General features: G+C 39.9%; 1 protein-coding gene across 4 annotated transcripts in view; it reads right to left on the bottom strand.

Annotated features, from left to right (window-relative positions):
- Positions 1-24,707, bottom strand: part of kif6 (kinesin family member 6) — a 166,574-nt gene that overhangs the window by 29,659 nt on the left and 112,208 nt on the right. For all 4 annotated transcript variants that reach the window (XR_014199205.1, XR_014199206.1, XM_082143467.1 and 1 more), the window contains 6 exons: positions 20,713-20,910; positions 18,998-19,100; positions 16,642-16,697; positions 11,429-11,479; positions 7,221-7,302; positions 6,917-7,052 (listed from right to left, as the gene is read on the bottom strand). Coding sequence is in view for 2 of the 4 variants with exons in the window: in XM_082143467.1 (XP_081999593.1) it covers positions 6,917-7,052; positions 7,221-7,302; positions 11,429-11,479; positions 16,642-16,697; positions 18,998-19,100; positions 20,713-20,910 (626 nt within the window). In the remaining 2 variants the exon portion in view is untranslated. The remainder of the gene's footprint in view (positions 1-6,916; positions 7,053-7,220; positions 7,303-11,428; positions 11,480-16,641; positions 16,698-18,997; positions 19,101-20,712; positions 20,911-24,707) is intronic.

Below are 24,707 nucleotides of genomic sequence, written 5' to 3'. Positions count from 1 at the left end.
GTTTACTTCCTTTTTATTCACATATTCATATATTTTTAAACAATTACTTTATTTGTGAAAAATACTGTAATAGGATTGCAGATTCAAGAAGTTGCCATCTAAAGTATGTACATGTTTATTTTAAAGGTTTGTTTTCTAATTTACTTCTAATTTATTAAATATTGATTAAAATAAATATAAAGTATATATATATATATATATATATATATATATATATATATATATATATATATATTAGGGGTGCGCCAAAATATCGATATGGCGATATCTCGCGATATTTACTCCCGCGATCGATTCTCGATGCGCTCTTGCCAAGTATCGATCTTAAAAGCCGTTAGGGCGGGCGTACACGGTGCGAGTTCGGACACTCGGGAGGTCGTGATATTGCACGTTGCGAGTCAGTTTAACTGATAATCGCGTCAAAGCAGCTGGTACACGGCACGACTGTCCTGCACGAATTTTATCCCGAGCCGGCAGCAATCACGTGAGCTTTCGCGCTAAACACAGAGACCGTCATGTTGCATGCAGGCAAAGCTTCAGATAGAAAAATGACATAAATGTGTGTGCAAATGATTTGTTGAAAAGCAGAGAACATTAGCCATTCCTTTCAACATGAGAGAGAGAGAGAGAGAGAGAGAGAGAGAGAGAGAGAGAGAGAGAGAGAGAGAGAGAGAATCTACTTGCGTTAGCATCCCATTGACTCCCATTCATTTTTGCGTCACTTTGACAGCGAATAACTTTACATCTGAGGCGTTTGAAGACTCCATTTGTCCATTTTTTATTTCTAAAGAAACACGACACTGTATAAAATGCTCCATTACCTTGTAGCTTATGTTATGGCCCCGTAGAAGCAGTGTTTGTAAAAGTAGGCTAACGATTGCGTCATAACCACGCGACTCTCTGTCGCACAGTAGAGAGATTACCGTATGGACGGGAGGAGAAGCTCGCGGGCTATCGGGGAGACGTGGAGGCAAAATGACAAAATAATTCATCAGAATACCTAGCAAAAGTTTCTCCTGCTCCTAGCTCATGGACAGCTCCTACTCACACTCTCCGTCTCTGCAAGTTTCGGAAGGGAATGATTCAGATTTCTCTTGGCACAGCTACTAGAAGACAGACGGGTTGCTCACGTCACGTCTACGTCGTCAAGCTCTGTTTGAGTCGGTTTGAGTCTGCGCGTCAGGAACGGAAGTCCTAAAAAATCGCTAAAAATGGCCTTCACTTGTCTCAATTGAGTTCCAATGAGATGGCTCTGTCCACTTCTTATACTGTCTATGCTGCCACTGAGGTATAGCCCCATCGACGTGGTTGTGTATGATTAGGGCAATAGGGGACAGCTGGTGAAAATCAGGCCGACTCCCCAAATTTTTTAAACATGTTTAAAAATTATCGGGAGGTCGGTGGGTGCTCGTAACGTGCTCGGCTCGGCTCATAATTCCTCTCACACGCTGCGAGCCGCGACCATGCGAGCATCATCGATTCCACTCGATTTCTCCCGAGTGAAAAAAATCATCTGCGAGCAAAACAAAAATAGTGTCTGTGACTGTTTTGTTGCAACTGATAAGACACAAGTTGTTTTTGTTATTGTGTTTCATCCAAAAAAATAAATGGAGATTCATTTTCCTAATTAAAAAAAATTAGGAAACATGATATATTGTGAGTTATTACTGATAATATATCGATTATCGCAGTATCGCCATATCGTGATATTATCGGTATCGTGAACAATGTATCGCGTATCGTATCGTGAAGTACCCAGTGATTCCCAGCCCTAATATATATAGGCTATATATATATATATATATATATATATATATATATATATATATATATATATATATATATATATATATATTAGGGCTGGGAATCACTATCGTCTTTATATTGGTCTATCGGCCACCGTGCTCTCTAAGATATCGGCATCAGCCATAAAAAATAAATAAAAAAATATCGGTCGACCACTACTCTGGAGTGAACTCGTGAACGGTATGGAACATCGGTTTAGGACACACAAAAGACTCAGGGCCCGGTTTCCCAAAGCGTTCTTATCTCGAAGTAGTTCTTAACCTATTCCTTAACCTCTCTCTTAACCTTATGGGACGGTTCCCGAAACGTTCGTACGCTAAGTATATCTTTTGTAAGTCACACTTTCGTAAGGTTGGTCTGGACCACTCTTAGCTTTACCTTATCACTGTTGCAGGTCTATATGAATATAATTCTGAAGTTTTAATACACCCAGACAGTGTTCAGTTAGGCTAATTCAAGTGTTTTCATGCAAAGAATAAAATTGTCATTACACTGATTATTTTTTTAAATTATATTATTATACAATATTATTAATTTAATTAAAACGCTCTTTTAAAGGCCAGTGAAAGCATAGGCTACTGTCAGTTAAGTCCTATTCGGACGCTAATATTGTTTCTCATGGGCTCGTCGTATTTTAAACATTTACAGGGGTAAGTCGGTGATTTTAGTGCCGTCCGAATCCATAATATCAGTGTTTTTCTCACCCAACCCGCGTAAAAATCCCTGGCCAAATTAGTACCTTCTGTTTTTTGACAAACAGGTCGTGTGGTAATTTAATTGCCGCCTGAATCCATATCTCTGAGTTTACAAGAGATTCGAAATTCACGGTTTAAATCCTTTTTGATCACTGCCGAGCACCGTACGCAAGATGTAAACTTTTATTACTCAAAATGCTGGAAAGTATTTCCAAGAACAATATTTCATCGCAGCTCCACCTCAGCGAACAAAAATGGGAAAGAGAAGAAGGCACGTACATTTTTGAAAAGGTTATTGTGGCAGCAATATGTTACAATTTTTAAATATGTAGGCTAGGTTATTATAGGCTATTATAGTTTGGATTATTTTTTATAATATCCAATAATCATAATAAATGCAATTTCAACTATTTCTGAAGTGCTTCTCTAATAAAGAACACCACTTTCTCACATAAACAGCCCCTGCACGAGAGAATAATTGATTCTCGAGCCATCGATTTCAACCAATTCAGCACCATCGCCACGGACAGCGCCGGGTAACGTCGCACGTAAGAAGGTATATCTTAAGCAGCTTTCTAAGGTATAGTTCGGGGAACACACTTAGGAACATAAACAAATTTGGTAAGATATATCTTTCGAGTCTTCTTAGCACGCTAAGAGTGAGCGTTATCGGGAAACCGGGCCCTGATCTAAATCAGAGACGACAAATAAGAAACACCATGGGTGGTGTCAATTTAAAGGGGTGGTAAAACACGATTTCACTTTTCTAACTTTAGTTAGTGTGTAATGTTGCTGTTTGAGCATAAACAACATCTGCAAAGTTACAACTTTCAAAGTTTAAAGCAAAGGGAGATATTTGCTTTTAAAGAAATCAATTTCTAAGAACTACAAAAAACGGCCAGTAGGGACTACACGACATTCCTGCGGGCTTGCTGACATCACTAACCCAATATTTACATAAACCCCTCCTCCGATGAAGGATTCGCACAACGGCTAGTACTGAAAGATGGAGCAGTTCCAACTTTAAAAACAGAAACTGTTTACGGGCCACAACCTGTTAGTATGATTTATTTTTTGTCGTTGTGTTTTCCTGTGATAGTTCGTATTGTTAATTGTACGTTGTAGCAAGGAAGTAAACGAAGGACAACGCTGTTTGGCTCCACAAACCAGTTTGTTAAATGCTAACGTTAATTCATACTTATCCGACAAACACATACAAACTTCTGTTTAATATCACCAGCGCAGCGAACTTGGAATGTTCGTGGTTGTTGTGTTGTCGTTTATGTGATCAGTGTAAATTATTCTTTGATTATAGCTTTTATGTATTGTTTATCTAACGTTACATGCTTGTTTATCTACAGGCATGCTAAACATGGTTTTGTGTTTGATTTTGCTACTGTTGTAAAGCCAATGTTTAGTGTTCGTATTGGATTAATAGTTCAGGCGACAGATATTTAGCTACAATCGTTCTAAATATACAAAAGTAACAGTCTCATATAGCGATCTGCAGTCTTAAAAAACATAACTGTTACCTTTCTGAAACGTCCTTTAACAGCCGTTCTTGAACAGGTTCTGCTCGATCCTCTCCACTAACATTCTCTGGGGCTGATTCGGGCTCAAACTGGTATGGCAATATTGACGCCGTTGTTTACTGAAGCACAAACTACCGGTAAAGATAAGGGGCTGACGTTTCCAAACAACGTGCACTTGGCGGTTAGCGAATCACAACACACTGGGGGGGGGGGGGGGGGAACGCTGAAATCATCCGACCGTTTTTACAAGGAGGGACAGAGCAGTGTAGAATAATGGTTAAATATGTGAAAAACAATGCGAATTTTTAAAAACGAAGCATGAACACATGTTACAGTGCACCCCACAAACACAATCAAGCCTTCGAAAAAAGGCGTTTTACCACCCCTTTAAATGTACAGTATGCTGGAAGTATATATATTTTTTAAATTAAGAATTCAAAAAAGTATAATATAATAAATATAAAATGTAAAAAATTAATTTGGTGGAGAGATGGGATATAAGCGTACCACAGACCTGGGAGAATGAGAGAGACTTTAACACCCGGAATAATTATTGTGTGTTTGCTTGTTGTGCGTGGCAGGAGCCCCACATGATTTATTTTCTGTTTATTTTGGACACTGATTAAAGACTTGGACTTTTCGCCACCCTGATGTTGGATTTGAGGGCGAACGAAACACAAATGAATCTTCCAGATGATTCGTTCAAATATAATTCCACACAAAAACCTCAACTCCACACTTCAGACCCCAAAACAACAATCTAGGACTATAAATGAAGTGGGTTCCATTCAGTCTGAGCAAACTGATGCTTTAAATTAATTAATAATTCCCTTTGAGCTAAATTGACCTGTTTCCTTTACACTGACTTCTTAGTCCTTTTTGGAACTGTTTACACTAGTGCCCAAAACCCACGACAAAGAATTCAGCACGCCACCATGCAGCCAGCTCAACCAACGCCAATTGCGGAGCTTGTCAAGTCAATCGCCAGTCTTCACTAGGGCTGAACAATTAATCGCACTTTCCATGTAATCGCACTTAATCGAGATGGCTTATCGCGATTTTAAAATCGCAAAGGCTGCGATTATTTTTTTATGCGCAGCTTGTCATTGATGTACGGCTATGTAAATGCTGCTCCATCTGAAAGCACTGGGAGTTTGAGTCACTTATAACGTGCATTTGAAAAAACAACACGCGTCAAACATCTTTCCAAAACATGAGAAGCATTTATGAACCTCTTGTCCAACAACAGACAACATTTAATAACATGTATTTACTCCAAACTCACTTCATAATGACAGTTGAGCATCCTTCTGTGAGATGATGTGCCTTCTTACACAGGAAAAGGCAGTCGTGTATTTATAAGTCATGTTTAATCAAAGCGTTTCAATCTTCTGTTGATTCAGCTACAGCGATAGGGATTTCCTGGAATGATGCGCATTATTGTACTTCTGCGGCGGGGCATATTTATCGTGTTTGCATGAGAGCGCCCTCTAGCGTTCAAATGGGGCAGTATTTACTACCAATCAGCCGCACTCCACTGACAAGCTGCGCATAAAATAATCGCAGCCTTTGCCAAATCGCGTGCGGTTTTATTGCAATTATTCGTTCAGCCCTAGTCTTCACCAGACTCAACTGGCGCTGATGGACCTCAGGATTGAGCAGGAAGATCACTCCTGCATGCTGGTCTAAATGCAGGAAGAAGCTCGGCGGGTCATTCGGAGCTTGCTTGGCTGGGAGGTCGCCGCTGGTGAAGATGGGTCGACAAGACGACTTGGAGGCATTTGTGGATCTCTCTGAGAAAACAGCAGAGGTATGTGGTGGTCGGACACTGGCCGGTGCACCTGATTCCATTGCTGTCCGGAGAGGCACAGGGGCGCAACAGCTACCTGTAGAGAACCTCCTTGGCCTATGACGATCTCAAACGGGCCATCCTTCAACGAGTCGGCCACTCGCCTGAACAACATCGTCAACTTTCCGCCGCCAGGGAGGCAGGAAGGTATAGGCCGGCCTGCTGGAGATGTGGGGACTCAGGTCATTTCCAGGACCGGTGTCCAGTGATGGAGGTGGGACCATTGATCCGGGTCCCCAAATCCCCGTGGGAGTCCAAACAATCTGTGCGTTTACTAATGACGCACAAATGAAGGAACACAGATGCAGCCGGATCATTTCCATAATGACCAACGCAATCTACCAAGAGCTGCACAAATTAGCGTCTTGTTTAAGACAGGCTTTTTTTGGGTAGTAAATAATGGCGCAAATACAAGTAAATTGACTAGTGCAAACCTTAGTAAATCACATTGCATGATTCATTTAAATACTCTCCTCCCATACATTTTAAGTCTGAAAGGGAAACTCCTATATACATACGCAAAAATAACTGTGCCAACACCTTTTCCGCACTAATTTTTCACTGCGTGTCTTAAGTAAATCCTGAAAGTTGTTTTTTTAACAACAAGGCAGACGCTACCGCAATTTTATCATCATGTAAGCTTTATGGTACACCTCAAACAAGGGAATTTATAGTGTTAATAATACTAATTAGCAAGTTCACGAATGGCTTGGATCAGAGCACTCGCAGCTTACATGGACTACACGCCCCTGATGGTTTCTATTCTTTGGAAGTTTGTTAAAAGAAATATTGTTTGGACTTGACAGAGAGACAAAGCACATTCACACAAGTCAAGCGCTGTACAGCTTAGACCACATGACAGTCAAAGTGAAGAATGACCACAAACTGTCACATGTAATCACCCAGAAATTGAGCTAGTGACATATTGTTAATCATTGCATTTCAGAGAAATCTGGACTGAACTGTAAAGTTACTAACTAGCAAAATATCAAGGAGTAACAGAGCATGCTGCTATATATTGTGAACTATAAAACCTGTAGTCTAGCACCCTCCTGGATCCACCAATTCTCGAAGTCCCTTTGGAGTTTCACTTTCGACTTTTCACGCAACAGCTGTAGATGTTCAATCTCTGTCCTCAACCCTTTTAAACATCCAGATGTGATCTTGTAACTATAAAGAAAAAAATCTATGTGAGTAATGCATAAAATACATATTTCATAAAGATCATAACACTCAAAAAAATAAATTTAACTTTTTAAACTGTTACTTGTAGATTATAAGATCAAATAAGGTTTGCAGAGTGAATTACAGATAATTTTGTAGTAAAATGAGACACACTTTTTCTTCTGCTCCTCTATCTGGTTAAGGATTCTCTCCTCAGCAGAGTCTGACTCTGATTCTGTTTGGTTTCCTGTTAAGACTAAAGAGAAGAGAATAAAGGTATACAATAAGAAGTGACATAATCCAGAACTATTTAAATAACTTTAAACACACTGTCACAACAGCTGCTTTACAACAACAAGTTTGACAAATTTTCCAGTACTCAAAATACTCAAGAATTCTAATGGAAAGCATGGCTAGGTCCTCCAGAAATTCTGTTGTGTTAAATATTTACAGTAACACATATTAAAAAGGTATGTACTTATTGGGTTTGTTGTTTGTAGAGGCCAACTGATATTGGTTTTACTGATTTATTGGGACCAATAATTTCTATAAGTAACTAACAGTTATCTGGAAAAACCGACTCCAGTAGCAGTAGGTACCCATCATTTATTGTTGAGGTCATTATGTTATTCCGAGGGTTCAGTTGGAAATCTTTGGTTCTAAAATATACAGTAACAGCATCAAAACATTACTATTGTTAAGACATTATTGTTAATTTTATAATAATTTTTTGCACAAATTTTCATTTAGTTTATTCGTTTTAGAAACTATCGACTGACAAAATGGTTATCAGCCAGATTTTACTAATTATTTTTATCGGCGAAATCCAATATCTAATTGTTTGGTCGGATTCTGGTTGCAGAACGCCAGGCAAATGCATGTTCCTATTCATTTTCAGAACTTTTATTAAACAAACAATGGTAAATGGCAATAACAGTGTGGAAGTCACCATAGCATAGTAAATCAGGCAGGGTCAAACACAGATAATCAGTCCCAGAGAGTACATTCACATCTGGTTGAACAGGCAGGGTCAAAACACAAATAATCAGTCTAAAGAAACTATGAGGCAATAATGCAGAATAATGCAGAAAGGTAGACAAGCAAGATCATACACAAAAGGGAAATTGCACTGGGGAAACCCCTCAGAGTTGTTACCTATGGCAAAAAAAAAAAAAGAAAGAAAACTTCACACTGAGCACCGTGCTTAAATAGTCGGTGATTGGCAGATAGAAAACAGGTGTGACTAATATTCGTGAGAGAGAGAGTCCTCTGCATGGTGGCGCTAAGGTATTATCCCGAGACGGGAGTGTAACACCCCTGTTACACACAACACACCAAAGCAGAATATAAAATTGTTATCCATAGAGTCAAATGAGAATTATTCCATAATGTACTTACATGAAACAAAAGACAAATTAGTATTTCAATGATTCACTAACACAGAGTAGAGACAGAACCTCAATTTGCTGTATATTTTAAATCAAATAATGGGTGAGTAGTTCCATTATTTTGTGCTGCTTTATTACAGTTTTTTTCTTTCCTTTTTTTCAGTCGTTAGGACACATTTCTTCTAGCCTGGGTTTCCCCATGCTGCTTTATGCGCAGCACGATTTTATTCACGCTGCTAGGCAGCCTGGATTCCATGGGCTAGATTTTCGCCTCAGCAAGGGAACCAATCACAGAACGGGGAGGGAGCAGCAAGACGATGACAACGTCTATGCGACACACCGAAGCAGTTTGTTTTTATCTATGGATCTAACATGGCAGCAGACGCGAAGTTACCTTTCGATGCAGCCTTAGATAGTGTTCTAAGCATGGTTCTAAGTAGTTTAGAATGCAAGTTTATTTCGTCTTCTTCCTCGTCGAATTTCTGTCGCTCTCCCAAAATCATCTGGTATAATTGAAACGATTGGCTATGAGCTACGTACAGGCGCATTTGATAGACATTCGTAGCGTCCAATAAACGGCTCTGGGCATTCGTAAACCACGCCTCAAATACGAGAAAATGTGGTTCCCAGACCACGTCTCAATGAGAAAGAGGTCTGACGTTAGCCAGGCTACATTTCTTCATTACTTAGGTCGATAAGGAATATTGAGAAATGTGTAACTTAAGGCTGGTTCACACGGGACGATTTTAAAATTGTCGGCCGATTTTCCAAACCTGAGAGACCCCACACACGGGGATAAAAAATCACGGGTCTAACAGTTTTGGTCGTACAGTGTGTGGTGCGCAGCCACACGGCAAAATCAACACATCACACACGAACCGATTTGACTCCCGAGCATTCCCAGGTCAGACGGGAAATCTCGCAAAATACCTCGAGATCAAACGTGACTTCAGAGTAAACAATCATGGCGGACGAAGAGGATGCAGTGGCAATAGTTTGTAGTTTGTTTTTAACCGAAAAAAAAAACTTTATCAAAAGAAAGCCGATGATCTCTGACGTCCACCGGACTTTCTGGTGCGCGATGCTGCCGGCTGTTTTGATTATGTTTCCCGGTGCTTCCTCGCCGTTTTGTCACCTCGCTTTCTGATTGGCTACACTCCATAGTCCACAGGCTGCGTGCTCGGGGGACACCACACACGAGGAGAAATCGGGCCAAATAAATCCAACATGTTGGATATCCCCGATTTGAGATCAGAGCGGTTCCCGACGTCCTTCCAAGCAGACGAGAGCAGCCTTAACACACCACACATGGCAGGAATATCTGATCAGATTATTTTACGATAATCGGAGCATCCTTAAGATTGTCGGAAGGGGTGAATCGGGGCTAAAATCGGCCTAATTATCCTGCCGTGTGAACCAGGCTTTAGGTTTTTTTTTTTAAACTCTTCACAAAGTTTTCTTTACCAACTTTCAGCTTGGCACAGCAGTAAATTTCATTATCAAAATGCACTAAAAATTACAAAACACTTCATACACATTCATTACTGTCATTATAAAGAAGGAGACAACACAGGTAAGTTGCGAAACACTGATGTTTTATTTGTTGGCCAAATATTGTTGGAGAAATGTATGTCTACCTCTGATTTAACGTTTTATCTGTACATCAGCATCGGGAAATATTAACATAATCTCGTTCACGGTAGAGAAAGCTGCTTACATGTAGGCTACACAGGGAAAGTAACCGTGAAGACACTGAATTAAACATAAACTCAGCATTTGTCTTTATCATCTTTTACGCATTCATATTGTCCCTGATAATCATCACATAAACTTGCTGCTTTCTCCATGTCTGCAAATCCGTTTTAATATATGAATGACTTTCTCTACCCGTTGCTCTGGATTTCGTCATACGCTTGCACCACCTGCTGGTGAGGTCGACTAACAGCTATGGAGATTATCAATCGACAATCTACTGCTATTCCTGCAGTTCCCGAATGTGAAACATTGAATTTTCTGTAGAATTTGAACCACTTAATTTGTGGAAGCTAATTTGTAAAGCGAAATAAAATTGATTGAAAATTGCCTGTTGAATATTATAGGTTGTATTTTTAAACATAATTAATATTTTGGAAGTGAAATCTGAATATGGATTATTGAATTTTTTTAATAATAAAAAATGTGTGAAATGTTTTAAATTTAAATATTCACAGCTTAAATATACAACCATGTTGAATTTTAGCCCATAAAAATGCAAGCCCTAAAAATATGTCAAGCACGGTTATTGCAATGCATATTTTTTCAAGTAGTGCAATTCAACAAGCTTTTTTTGTTTCAAAAACATTTGTCATTAATTTTCTTCCATAAATATTTAAATAAACATTTCAAGTTGTAGAAAATGTGTATAATGTAGTCTATCTTAGTTCATATCACTCTTGTCAAAGCTCTGATATCTGAAAGACGCACAACGGCATTATTTCATTCATGAATTTTACAATAATTTGTGTATCATATCATACAAGGTTAAAAACATTTAAATTGACATATCAAGTAGTGCAAAATGTGTATGATGTGGTATTTTAGTGTATCCCTAGATTGTACAATGTTTCTTTTGAAAACATTTCTTTACAAGAATGACACCTCTCTATTGTTTATGTGAAAATTGGCCTGTAGGTACATACAAATTTGGTGGTGGTTGTGTGGGTCCTAGCAAATGTAATAAAACTGTAAAACAGATATTGCAAAATATTGTGCTATCAATAAATATGCGTATATAGCCTTTTCACTATATATTTTTTGCAGAGTTCAGAAACAGCAGAGTTCAAAGTTTGTTTATTATTATTATTATTAACTAATTCAGAGCTCAAACTGCTGCCAGACCCATTGCACAAACTGACCCATCTTTGACTGAAAAGGATGAGGATGTGGTAAAAAAAAAAAAAAAAAGAATGTAATATTGAATGACTAGAGGACTTAAGTATTTTGAAAGTCACCAACCTTGGGCTGCCATTTGCTTTCGTCTAATTTTCAGCTGGATCTTCAGCTCATCTGGAAGTGAGGGAAATATGTGAAAGGAGATAAATAAAGACACGTGAAAATTGGATTTTTTTCATTGTATGGTTGTTTTGTCCACACACTGCAAAGACACATTTATATGTAAACACCATATAGAAGTGAATTTTGCATCCGATGACCCCTTTATTTGAACAACAAAAGAAAATAAACAATCACCCAATGCTTGACTGAATACATTTAATCTATTTAACTAATTAGTCTATAGTTAATTTATAGAGTGAAGACTTCATTTCTTTTTTGAATGCTACTGTTAAAGGGATACTTCACCGTTTTTTCATATTAAACTATGTTATTCCCTTAACTAAGACGAGTTGATACATACCTCTATCGTCTCAGTGCGTGCACTAAATCCCTCTGTCTTGCGGCGAAACTTTGTTAGCCCAGTTCATTTAATATGGGCCAAGCAGAGAAGATACCAAACACCTCCACGTTTTCCCTATTTAAATACAGTTACTCGCGAAGTGTAACTCGACCTAGGACGGTGACACAAAACAAAACGTTGCGCTTTTCTAAGCGTGTAAAATGGATAACTATTTTGTATGGCGGAATACCATAGCAAGTGCTTGTAAGCACTTCGACTTGGCGCAGTAATATCTTCACTCGTGAAAAATCCTCTCACCGGCCCCCGCTCCCTCTAGTGAAGATATTACTGCGCCAAGTCGAAGTGCTTACAAGCACTTGCTATGGTATTCCGCCATACAAAATAGTTATCCATTTTACACGCTTAGAAAAGCGCAACGTTTTGTTTTGTGTCACCGTCCTAGGTCGAGTTACACTTCGCGAGTAACTGTATTTAAATAGGGAAAACGTGGAGGTGTTTGGTAGCTTCTCTGCTTGGCCCATATTAAATGAACTGGGCTAACAAAGTTTCGCCGCAAGACAGAGGGATTTAGTGCACGCACTGAGACGATAGAGGTATGTATCAACTCGTCTTAGTTAAGGGAATAACATAGTTTAATATGAAAAAACGGTGAAGTATCCCTTTAAATAGACCTACTGTAGCTGAAAAAAATAAAGCACTGTTTATTAGGGCTGAACGATTAATCAAAATCGAATCACAATCACAATTTGAAACGTTGCGATTAGCTAATTGCAAAAGGTTGCGATGTGGATGCGATTTGAAAAATATGTCCCAGAGCAAAAGAAAGACTTGTGTGGCAGTCTTACTAACCAACTGAGTGAGCGCACCTCCGTTCAACCCCAAAGAAGCTAACCATCTTTTCAAAAGAAAGTAGTGTTAATTTCGTATACGTAAAAAAAATGTTCGTTGATGACCTTTTTTTTTTAAGCCGGATGCACACTGTGCGATTTGGCCGTCTGAGACAAATTTAGCAAATCCTAAAAGATACCTCTGATCCTAGGCTAAAATCTGAAGTCTTTAATCGTTAGTTTGCAATAAAATTTTACCTCCGACGAAATTCTGGCAGTGTCAGAAGATTTGACTCACAAGTCGAATTTACAAGATACAACCTTGGATCCATTAGTGCCTGCACTAAGCCATTCGGCTGATATCTCTAAATAAGCTCTAACTTTAATAATGTTCGACCGAGGGAAAAAAAGCTTCTGGGGGGGTGTTTGGCTCAAGGTCATGGTGCAAAGGACCCTAGGTTGAAATTACTCTGAACCATCCCTTTAAAGGCACAATATGTATTTTTTTTTGCTTTAAAAATAGCAAAAATCACTATATCTATGTTATATATATTTTTTAGTTGTGTACTTACATTATCCCGACTGTTTCCAACAACTTTCAAACCAGGAGAAATTTTAATTTAATTTTTAGACACGGCACGTTTCTTTATTTCCGCTTTGTCGCAGTCAATGGCGTCATATCCGCGTTGTCTCTGGTTTCCGCTCGTACTGCCATGGTAACCAGAGCTATGAACCAGAGCCCTCTGATAGTAACCAAGGCGACAGACGTGGACAATGTAGTTCGCAATGTCTATTTGCACGCTGTTGTTGTTTCGTTCAAACATTATGGACCATGGCAAGCAGACTTTGGATAAAAAATGAGAACTAAAACGAGAATCAATATCAGTGCGGTGTTTTCGAGATGCCTAGAGCTCCCATAGACAGTATTTAAACGAGAGCTCCACGTCCGAGACTTCGACCACTTCTACATGTACTTTATTAAACAGGTGAGCACATTTACATAAAACTAATCAATGTTATATAGTTCAACAATGATAAAATGTTATAATATGATCTGTATGTTATTCTAATGTTGATGTAGCTTACTGCTAGTCTCATACAGATGAACAACAAACTAACACATACATTTCAACACATTGAAATGCAGTTTAGTGTGCTAAATGTAATGTTAGACCAAGTGAAACAGCGCTGCATTACCTCACAAGTTTAATTTGTCTAATAAACTGACCTGTGAGTAGTAATTCTGCACTTGCGTGTAGTTCGGTAGAATGAGATGTCCATTCCTTTTATATCCGCGGGAGTCGCGTCGCGTGTGGAGCTGATAGCTGTCTCTTAGCAATCCCGAACTGCTTCATATCACAGTCATGATAAAAGCATCGATGTATTCAGTCATCCATAAACATTATTAGATCGGTCGGCTTGACGTTGACGACAAGATCCATAATTCTTAGCATGTGTTGCGTCATCAAACTACCCCTTTGTTATTGTAAGACGTCAGCGACCCCTAGTGGAGAAAAAAAATTCCATACTGTACGTTTAAAAGAACACATTTTCTACCCGGTGGTTTACTTAATCTTTGCAATCTGGCAACCATACGCACATGCTGAAGAAGCGCTGATGATCTGAAAACACTGACAAACAAGTAACCTGCAGTTTAGCGATCTCCATTTGAGATTTTCTGCTTTCATACATCGTCAAGTGTTACTCTTTTGGCGTAAGTCGACTTGCATAGGCCGCCTGCCGGAAGGTAGTTATTTTAGGGTGCTTTCACACCTGCCTCATTTAGTTCGGTTGAATCGCACTAGAGTTCATTTTCCCTATTGGTGCGGTTCGTTTGGGTGGTGTGAATGCAGCAATCGCACTCGGGTGCGCACCAAAAGCGGACTCGGTCCGCTTTGAAACGAACTCTGGAGCGGTTTGTTTGTGGTGAGAACGTGATCCGAACTCGAACAGAACCAACTGCCAAAGAACAGCGCATTTTTGGACTAAACCAGTTGCCGTATTCAGCTGCGCTGTGCATTATAGGATGAGGAGAAATGTTTGTTGACAGTTTGCACTTTAAGCATGGCAGCTCGCGGACAAACTTGGAGTTGTGAGGAGGTGCGGAGCCTGATAGAAATTATTAACATTATTTTCGAGCCGCATCCTCGCTTCATTCTCAAATATTATATAGTTTGTCTACACCACTTTAGACAAAGTATGACCAGGGATACAATTAGCCCACGCAGTCGTCTCTCCATAGTAAACAGCGGCGTGTTGCCTGCCGGATTTTCCACCTCTTTGTTTACTTCCGGGAGTTCTGTTGGAATTTTCCCGCACGTTAATTCTGACCAAACGAAGTGCAGTTATGGAAATGCGTTCAAGACACATCTGGCCAACGAGTGATGTGGATGTTGTCACAAGACTGTATTTTAGTTCGTTTTATCAACTCATAAACTGATTCGGACCAGAGCGATCAGTGTGGTGTGAAAAGGAAACAAAACGCCTGAAAAAAATACTACAAAGTATCATTTTTCGCCCTTGGTCCGGACCAAATGAACCGAACTACAGATGTGAAAGCACCCTTAGTCGCTAAAGTTTTAAATATGGATATTTTTCTTACACGAACGCATCGCTTCACTTCAGAAGGCCTTTATTACCCCCCCGGAGCCGTGTGGAGCACTTTTATCATGGATGGATGCACTTTTATGGACTTTTAACAGAAACCGGCCATTCACTGCCATTATAAAGGCCCAATTCTATTTTATACCCCTTCGCCTACCCCTAACCCTTACCCCTTGCCCCTTGAAACAGAGTGGCAAGGCGTAGGGGTGAAAATATTCCCCTAAGAAATGGGACACCACTACTACACCGTTACATGTCATTATACATCGTCGCTAGCGCCTACGTCACAGGAGATGCGCCAATGTTTATCACAAACTTCCAAGATGCCATCGTCAGCTGTAGTCTTGCGTGAGTTACAGCTATTTTTTGTATTTTTCTTCTGAAGTTTGCAGAAAAAAACGAAGATGACGATATCTTCGACGCCTAAAAGCTGCGTTCACACCAAACGCGAATAGAGCGTCTGGCGCGAGTGATTTCAATGTTAAAAGACGCGTTTACACGCGTCTGGAGGTCTTGCGGCACGAATAAAGCGTTTAGTGCGGCGCGGTGGACGCGAATTTGCCTCATTCGCGCGTCCACTTCGCTTCAAACTTTTGCTTTTTACACGCGTCATATTGTTAACGAACTTTAACGATTTTTTTGCAACTGTTTCTTTGAAGAACATGACCGTAAATATGAACACAAGATTGAATGTGACAAAGAAAATGATTATTGGCAGTCATGTTGCCTCTGTAGCCGGTGTATGCAGGTACATTTCTCATACCCCTTCGTTTGAAGTGTGGTCCCGAAAAATCTTCGTTTCAAGGGCTATCTGGCCCTTCCCCTTACCCCTACCCCTCCAACCAAAAGAGAATTGAGACAGCCCTACCCCTTCACGTGCACACGCAAAACAGAGGGGAAGGGGTAAGTGAAGGGGTAAGGGGTAGAATTGGGATTGGCCCAAAGTTTGGAAGAGCCAGAACATTTTTTTATATAACTCCGATTGTATTCGTCTGAAAGAAGAATGTCATATACACCTAGGATGGCTTGAGGGTAAGTAAACCATGGGGTAATTTTCATTTTTGGGTGAACTAACCCTTTAAGGGATGCAGAATATGGTCATGCAGAATAAGGCATTAATATGTGGTTTTATAAGTACTAATAAACAGCCAAATATTTTAAATATTTTAAAATGTTAAATATTAATATTAATATTAAAATATTAAACCTGGATCTTGAAATTTTATTGAAATATTGTTTGTTGAAATGTTATTGAAATATATATATATATATACATATTGTTTTTTCCCCCTTGCATCACCACCTATAAATTAAACTGGATTAAATGTATGCTAAATGACAAGTGTCCAAATCTGGCTAAAAAAGGTGTAGAGTTTACTTACTGACTCTGATCCTGATCTGGTTAACTTGCTCACCAAGTGTCTTAGCTTCAACAAACCTGCAAAATGAAATGGCCAATGTGAATATCCTTGTATGTATGCAAAACATCAATGAATACTGATCAAGGAGAACATCATTAAATACTAATCGATTGACAAATTGTCAAAAAGTGCCCTATTTTTTTTCCAGAAAGACCAATGTTGCATTTGAAAATCCTTGTATGTATCTAGAACATCAACGAACACTGATCAAGGATTCCAGTTGAGCTGATTAGGCATGGTGCATATTCTGCAGCAAAGGTTGAGGAAGATCTAATACAGTCCAGGGCAGGTTGCAGAAGGACTGGGACACAGGACACAGAAACGGCAGGCATGAACAGACACGAAAGGACATGACCACCTAGACAGGGTAAACATCCACAGCAATCTGGCACAAAACAGAGCACAAAGGCAGAATAAATAGAGATAGGAATACGAGTGTAATGAAGGATCCATGGCAAGACTGTCTGGGACGGCCTCCTCAGCCATGACAGGACTGACAGGGACAGCCTCCTCTGTCGTGAAAGGGAGAGTGGACCACCAGACTTGGACATGTCCCCAATGTCCCCACTGTATTTCATCAGTACCCTCCACAAAAAAAATCTTCTGTTTGAATCTGCAGTACTTGTCTGTCATGCTTAATCTGGTCCCAAGATAATTTTAATTCTGCTAACCAGCAAGTGTGAACCATTGCCAGTCACTACAACAATAGGAAGTGTTTTCTTTCACTCTTGGTACTCCACAGTACTCTTGGTACTCAACTTGGCAAGTGTCTCTCACTTCGATCTGTTGTCCCGTATAAGTTTCCAGTTTCATTCCAGTCTGTCTTAGTTTTGAGTTTTTTCCACTTTTTCCTCAAATCCTTGAATGTATCCTCATTTAAACGGTAAGACTACACCCAACATCTATTTCTAGCTTAATTTTGTGCCTGTCAATTTGCATGTTCATGGGTTGTATTCAACTCAGTGTGAATGTATCAAAAGAATGCAATGATGTCGTCCAGGGCTCTTTCATATATTTCTCTGTTTTGAATCTACAATCAGGAGTGATGTATTTTCTTGCATGTACTGTATAACAGGACTTAAATGCTGCACTGGCTTGCATCCCTTCTTCACAGCTCACTCTGCGGTCTGCTTTGCTGCACAGCTGGTGACATGCTGCTGCCATGCTATTACTCCGCAGGTTCTGTGCATTTTAATCCGCCGCCTCCAGAGAGAATGCCATTTTCAGCGCATTATCAAAGGTCAGAATTTGTTCCGATAATAATCTTCTTTGGATTCGTTCATCATTAACTTCACATACAAATCTGTCTCTCATCATCTGTTGCAGTATATCACCATAATTACAATCCAGTATGAGTTTGCGTCGCTCAGCCACAAAGTTAGTTATTGTCTCATCAGGCCTCCTTGAGCGCGAGTCAAACTTGAAACGATGAACTATCTTGCTCAGCTTTGGGTAGAAATGGTTCTTTAACAAATCCTCCAACTGAGAATAGCTCTTTGCTTCACAGCATTGTCAATGCTATTTGCTTTAAAAGGAATTATCCAAAATCTCACAGTATTCTTCCCATGACTGTGTTTTCTCATCAAACGCCGCTACTATCCCGACAGTTGCAATATTTCACTTAGCCGGCCACTTTTCTCTTCCATCACTCCATCATACAACTCTCACGCTTTTACCAGCAGTATCCTTGTCGCCAAAATATGTGCATAACGGTGGCCCCCTCAGCTGGAGAGAAAAGAGCTTGCTGAAACTCTCCACTGCTTGGCGAGCGGTGGCTGGAAGACGGGAATAGGAAGACGCCTATAGTAGCTCTGCGGAGTCCTTTTTCTAAGTCCTCTTGTTGACAGATTGTTCTGTCATGTGAGGGGTTATGGACGGCGTAGACTCAAAAACCGATTTGCAATGTGGAAAAAAGAAACAGTCCAGAACAGGCACTGGGAAACTGGCTAAGCTGGAGTACCACACTGGAACAGGTAAGACTGACAGGAACAGGTAAGACTGACAGGAACAGGCAGGCACTTAAAAGAGGAAAACCACCACAACAATCTTGCACAAGAAAAAGCAAACAGGGATAATAAATAAGGAAGGAAATAGGACTCTAGGAGGGTAACGGAGAAGAGCAGGTGGGGTAAATCAACTAATAAAAAGATAACAAGGAGGCATGACCAAGACAAGACACTGACAAAAGTGCACATGGCAGACAAAAATAAAGAGACATATTCTCAGGCACAAAACAAACTCAGACACACTAAACACAAGCAAAATTCAGATAACAAGACAGTCAGGGTAGGATCCTGACACTGAAGCACACACAGACCTTTGTTGCAGGACAGCCCTGTTATCTTCAATTGTTAAACGGTCTTCATGGTCCTTCAGAAAGACTTCAAATGCTGCCTGCTTACCAACAGATAATTCCGGCACTGAAAGAGAAGAGTGCATACAGTAGTTAGTTAAAGTTATGAGACTGTTATCTACCAAGATCATGCAAATATGGTCTCTAATAAGGTCATGTGAACATATCATTATATATAATAAAATTTTACCCTCATTACCCTCAAAATTTAATTCCCCATTTATTCTCCTTGTGTGCCAGATTGGTGTGGTTGATTTGCTGTGTAGATGGTACTGTTTACCCTGCAAAGTGCTGTTTATCCAGCACTGTCTTTGCATGTCTGGACTGTGTTTTTCTGCCCTCAGGGTAGTTTATGTATCACTTTATATTTATTTTTTATTTCAAATAAAAGCTTCTGCACTTTGTGATTGAGACATTGCACTTTCCTAAACCAAGCACCAGACAAGAACAAAAAACACTACCCCAAGCAAAGCCCTAGCATCCTTACCCTGGGAGACCATGTAGCATATCGCTCTTGTAGCATATCAGTGTTTCCCAACCTTTTTTAATTTTTTTGACACAGCAGTTTTGATAAGTAAAAAATCCCACAGCATACCACTCTATAAAATATAAAAAAATTGCACAAACATGCATTGCTTCAAATGGCATATTAAAACTAGATTTTATATTATAAGTAGTGCTCACATTTAATGTGAAACTTGAGTTTAAGTCAGGTAGGGACACAATAAGGTCATATAAGTAGATATGTTGTTGGTGATGATAAAACAACAAATTTACATTTCGTCGCTGTCAGGCGGAAACCTCATATTTAATTAAACATTGTCGTTGAAGTTGGTATTGTGGCTTTATATAGCTATGGTTATGAAAATACGCTCAAATGGAGTTTTTTGACCAGTAATTGACAGATACATTTTCTCTGTCACTGGAACAGTCGCATCTGAGGCATAGCATTACATTTTCATCAACTTACAGGATATAAAGTTTATTGTAGCAATATGGGCGCTCCGTTTTCTTGTTGTTGAAATCTCATGATACAAATGATGAAGCGTTATGCACAGGATATTTTAAACAGTATATGTGCTTTAACAAAATGGCAAAGACTAAGACTATTCTCCACTCTTCAAATACAAAAAAATGCCAGCCTTTATGGTGTTTCTTGAGTAAAGAAAACGCTGTAAATACTCAAACATCAGTTCTTTATTTATCCTTGCATCACAAACAAGCAGAGATCTCCAAACTGTGCAAGTGGCACATTCTAAATGGAGCCGTGGTGGAGTTATGAGGTTTGACTGACAGTTTGAGGAGCCAATGGATTTTGAGTCACAACCTCTTTTAAATGCTTTTTATTGGTCAATAGCATTAATTTTATAAAACAAAAATGACGAAATATAGAGATATGAGGTTTCAGCCTGACAGCACTATGATTTATTTTTATTTGTAGCATTTATTTGTACTTATTTTTTGGAATTTAATATTTTTTTTTGCAATGGCACACCTGACAACACTGCCTTATGAAACAAGCCTGACTAATTTCATTTTTAACAGCTTTATTATCCTGTTGAGTAAGTGGCAGTGAATCTGCACATTTTGTTTGAGTGGTTAGGCAATTGAAAGCATGCAATATGTAGCGAATGCCATGTAATATAGGGCTATAAATATCTTGGTTTGTGGCAACTCACCCCTTTTTCTGGTTATCAAGTGATGAGCATGTGTGTAATCAATAGAGGTGTCACATTTTTCACTCTCTTCCACCTGTAGGGATGTGGGTGACCGTGATGAACTGCAGGTTGATGGGTTTTGACTGTGTAACTGTGCCAGCTGGGAAGTAACATCTTGAACTTTCCTCTTTTCTCTCTTGAGCATGCTCACTAATATACCTGAGAAGCTTAAATTAAGGATAGTTTCGGCCTGGAGATCTGTGTGTTACAAGGATAATTAAATGCAAAAGTCAATCAAATGAAAAACAGTGTGAGTTTCTGAAGTTTCAAAATCATAACTTTAGTATTCCTGTAACAACTGGTCAAGAATGTCATGCAGGGTTCCGCAAATCCGGCCCTGGAGTGCCACTGCCCTGCAGAGTTTAGCTAAAATCCTGATCAATATAATTTAAATGAATGCGGATTGGGGCTGTGAAGTTTCAAAAAGAAAGCAAAAGGACCATAAACACATTATAAATGTAGTCCTTACAACTATGTACACTATTCCAAGTCTTCTAAATCAATATGAAAGATTTGTGTGAAGAACAAACCAAAATTTAAGTCACTATTCACTCATTATTCTATTCTGGTGGACTATTAACCATTGTCACTTGATCATTAGTGAGTTTAACTAGAGCCAGATTCATGTTTAAATCATTTTGTCACAGATCAGCCAGAGTTCTTCAAAACAACACATGGAGGATGTTAAATGCCAGTTTTATGTTTATTTTAGGTTCTCCCAAGCCAGTAAAGTGCAAAGTGTAAGGTGCTCACAGGTGCCAAAATCATGAAAAATGCAAAAAAACAAAAAAATCTTAAGGAAAACAACAACTTCAATATACACACACCCATTTTACCGAGGATGCATCGGTTGGTAACTTGTGTGAACTTGACGGCAGAAATATCCCAGCATTCATTTCGGCATTCGAGGAAGGAGAGGCAGGTCAATACGGTAAGTCGTTTTTCTACAATTTTGTACGCTATTTCATCACTAAATTCACTTCTGAGAACATTTTATGCGAGAAATCTGTGTAGATTTCAAATATTGCCATTTTTACGAAAATTTATGGCGAATCGAAAATGTGCTCAAACGTTTTCGAAAGTGAGAATCTCCATAAGCGTTGCTTTATTTTTATGAATATACATTACATTGTAGTGTACAGTTGTAGAGTAATCCCTTGAGCTGAGGGTAGGCTTGGGCGATAAAGCCTGGCTGTTATCGTCAATAATTCTCGTTATGTTTGGGTACTGCAGACGGCGTCTGTGCGGGGGTATTATTGCGCAATACCAGCAAGAACACATCGTCTCAAACTGTCAGCAGCGTTCTGTGTGCTCGTCATCTTGTGAGTTCATTCTTCCAAGAACAACTAGCAAGAGCGTTCTCCCCAAGAACACAAGTCCGTTCTTTGCATTCTTGGTTTTGAGAAACACCCTTTTACTCAAATCAAGACCATATATGCTGATCCAGGTGATAATCAACAGTTTGTGGAAAGCTTAAATGTCCTCCGGGTTAGTGCTCAGCTGGCCAGTCTGAGACACAACAGTCCTAGTTGTAGGTGTATGGTTGTGTGGGTCTGTGGTTAATCCATCTCTCCCTTCGCTGGTACATCAAGGTAAATAAAGAGTCTTTTAAAAACCCAAGTATGTGTTCATGTGTTTTCTAGAAAGGACTAACAAGGGGAACACAGGGAACAGAGGGTAGCTCTGTGACAAGCACGTTCCAAGGCCCAGTTTTATGCGGGGCCCATCTCTGACTCTTGGATCTTGGTGGACTAGCACAAACAAATGTCCAATGCCATCAGATAAGGATGTTAGGACAACTGACAGAGACATATTAGAGGGCAAGTGTAAAACCACTAGTTCTGTCAGGACTACTACCGTCAAATACGATTGACAATTAGCATACAGTTTGGATTGGCGGTATGGTTCCATTCTGGGCGAGAACTCCCTGCACATCCATGCAGCCTAGCATGGATAAGAGCAGGGAGAGCAGCAATAACCCCCCTTGGGGTGAACAGAACCAACATAAAAGTTTGCAAATATATTTAATTCAAGATTTTAAAGTACAACATAATTCGAGAATTTATTCTGATTCAAGGGGAATCAGAATGCCAAATCCTGACTGGGCGAGAGGAGGAGCTGGGGATGGAGGAGGGTAATTAGCTCCTGAGAAACGCGATAGCTGCTGATAATACTGAAGGAGCTTATATATATATATATATATATATATATATATATATATATATATATATACGGTGATAGGCGTCATATTCCTATAGGTAGATGTGGATCAGCTGAGGGTCAGCTGATGCGAGCTTGACTAACGTGACCTGCCAGAACTAACGCTACGCTTGATTACCAAGCCCCAGAAGGACAGGACTTCTCATTGGTCCACATGCAGTTTCTGACCTTCACCTTTCTTGAGACTAATTCCTAAGGTTTAGGCCTGGGCCGCCATCCCTTAAGCCGCCTTTCCACTGCACACGACAAACGACAGCCGTCAGACCGGAAGTCATTCATTTCCAATGGAGAGTCGTACGGGAGCTGCGGAGAGTTCCGATCATATGCGTATGCAGAAATTTCGGATCCGATTTGAGCTTCGGATGCGTTGAAATATCTGAACTTCTGCGGCTAGACCCTATGCGATCGGTCGACCGGATGTGATGTATTGTAATCAAAACTATGTGCGCAAATCTAGAATTACCAATATTTTAATACTTAATCAGTATTAAATGAAATATACATTAAATAAACACAAATATAATTAAGAATACAATAAATCAGAATAATTTAAATATAATACAAACATTTCACCCACACAGTTAAGCAACCATGTTAAACCTACAAATAACAATATATTTATAGAAACACAGTACCAGCAGCAAAAAGTGCATTTAATGTCCTTGACAAAGTGCTTAAATGAAAAACACCTTGACAGACGACTGGCTGTCAACATGCTGTATCAATGGTCGGGAGAGATTGGGTGTGAACTTGTGTGTGTGTATATGAATGAATGTGGGGTGGGGAGAGGAGAGGAGGGGACACAATCTGTTCACCATCCTGATAGCTTGTGGGAAGAAGCTGTTCAGCATCCTGCTGGATCTACAGCAGACAGTGCTGTAGATCCAGCCTTTTCCCGGATGGCAAAAAGGAGAACATGCAATAAGAAGGGTGGAGAGGGTTCTTTATGATGGAGGTGGCTCTGAGAATACAGCGCTGTTGGTAGATCTCCATCAAGGAAGGTAGAGGGGCACCAATTATTTTCCTGGCTGGCTTCACTATCCTGTCAAGCTGTTGTTGTTCATGAGCCTTACAGCTCCCAAACCAAGAAGTGAGGCTGTAGGTCAGGATGCTTTCGATGGTTCCCCGGTAGAACGTGGTAACAAGATGAGTGGGGAGACCTGCTTTTCTAAGTCTCCGGAGAGGGTATAACCGCTGCTGAGCTTTTTTGACGACTGCTGTGGTGTTAGTGGTGGAGGCAAAGTTGTCAGACAAATGAACACCCAGAAATTTGATGATATTGACCCTTTCCACAGGTAGTACAGTCAATGGTCAGTGGTGGTGATTTGCCCCTCCTAAAATCTATCACCATCTCTTTTGTTTTGTCCATGCTGAGGGCGAGGTTGTGAAGTCTGGACCATGCTGTAAGCTGCTCCACATTCAACCTGTATGCAGACTCATCGTTGTCATTAATAGAGACCCACCGCTGTTGTTTCACCAGCATACTTAATAATATGGTTGGTGCCGACTCTAGCTGTGCAGTCATGGGTAAGCAGACAGAACAGCTAGGGGGCTTAAGACGCAGCCTTGGGATGAGCCTGTATTTACTGTGATGGTTCTCGAAAATTGGCTGCCCACCTTGACTGTCTGCCACCGCTGTGTCAGGAAGTTAAGGACCCAGTTACAGGTGCCTGTGCCCACCTCCAACAACCTCAGCTTCTCCACCAACTGTTGTGGGAGGATCATATTAAAAGCAT

The sequence above is a fragment of the Leuciscus leuciscus genome, assembly GCF_965113295.1.
Source record: "Leuciscus leuciscus genome assembly, chromosome: 17".
Lineage (NCBI taxonomy): Eukaryota > Metazoa > Chordata > Actinopteri > Cypriniformes > Leuciscidae > Leuciscus > Leuciscus leuciscus.
This window is presented reverse-complemented; position numbering and strand designations above follow the sequence as displayed.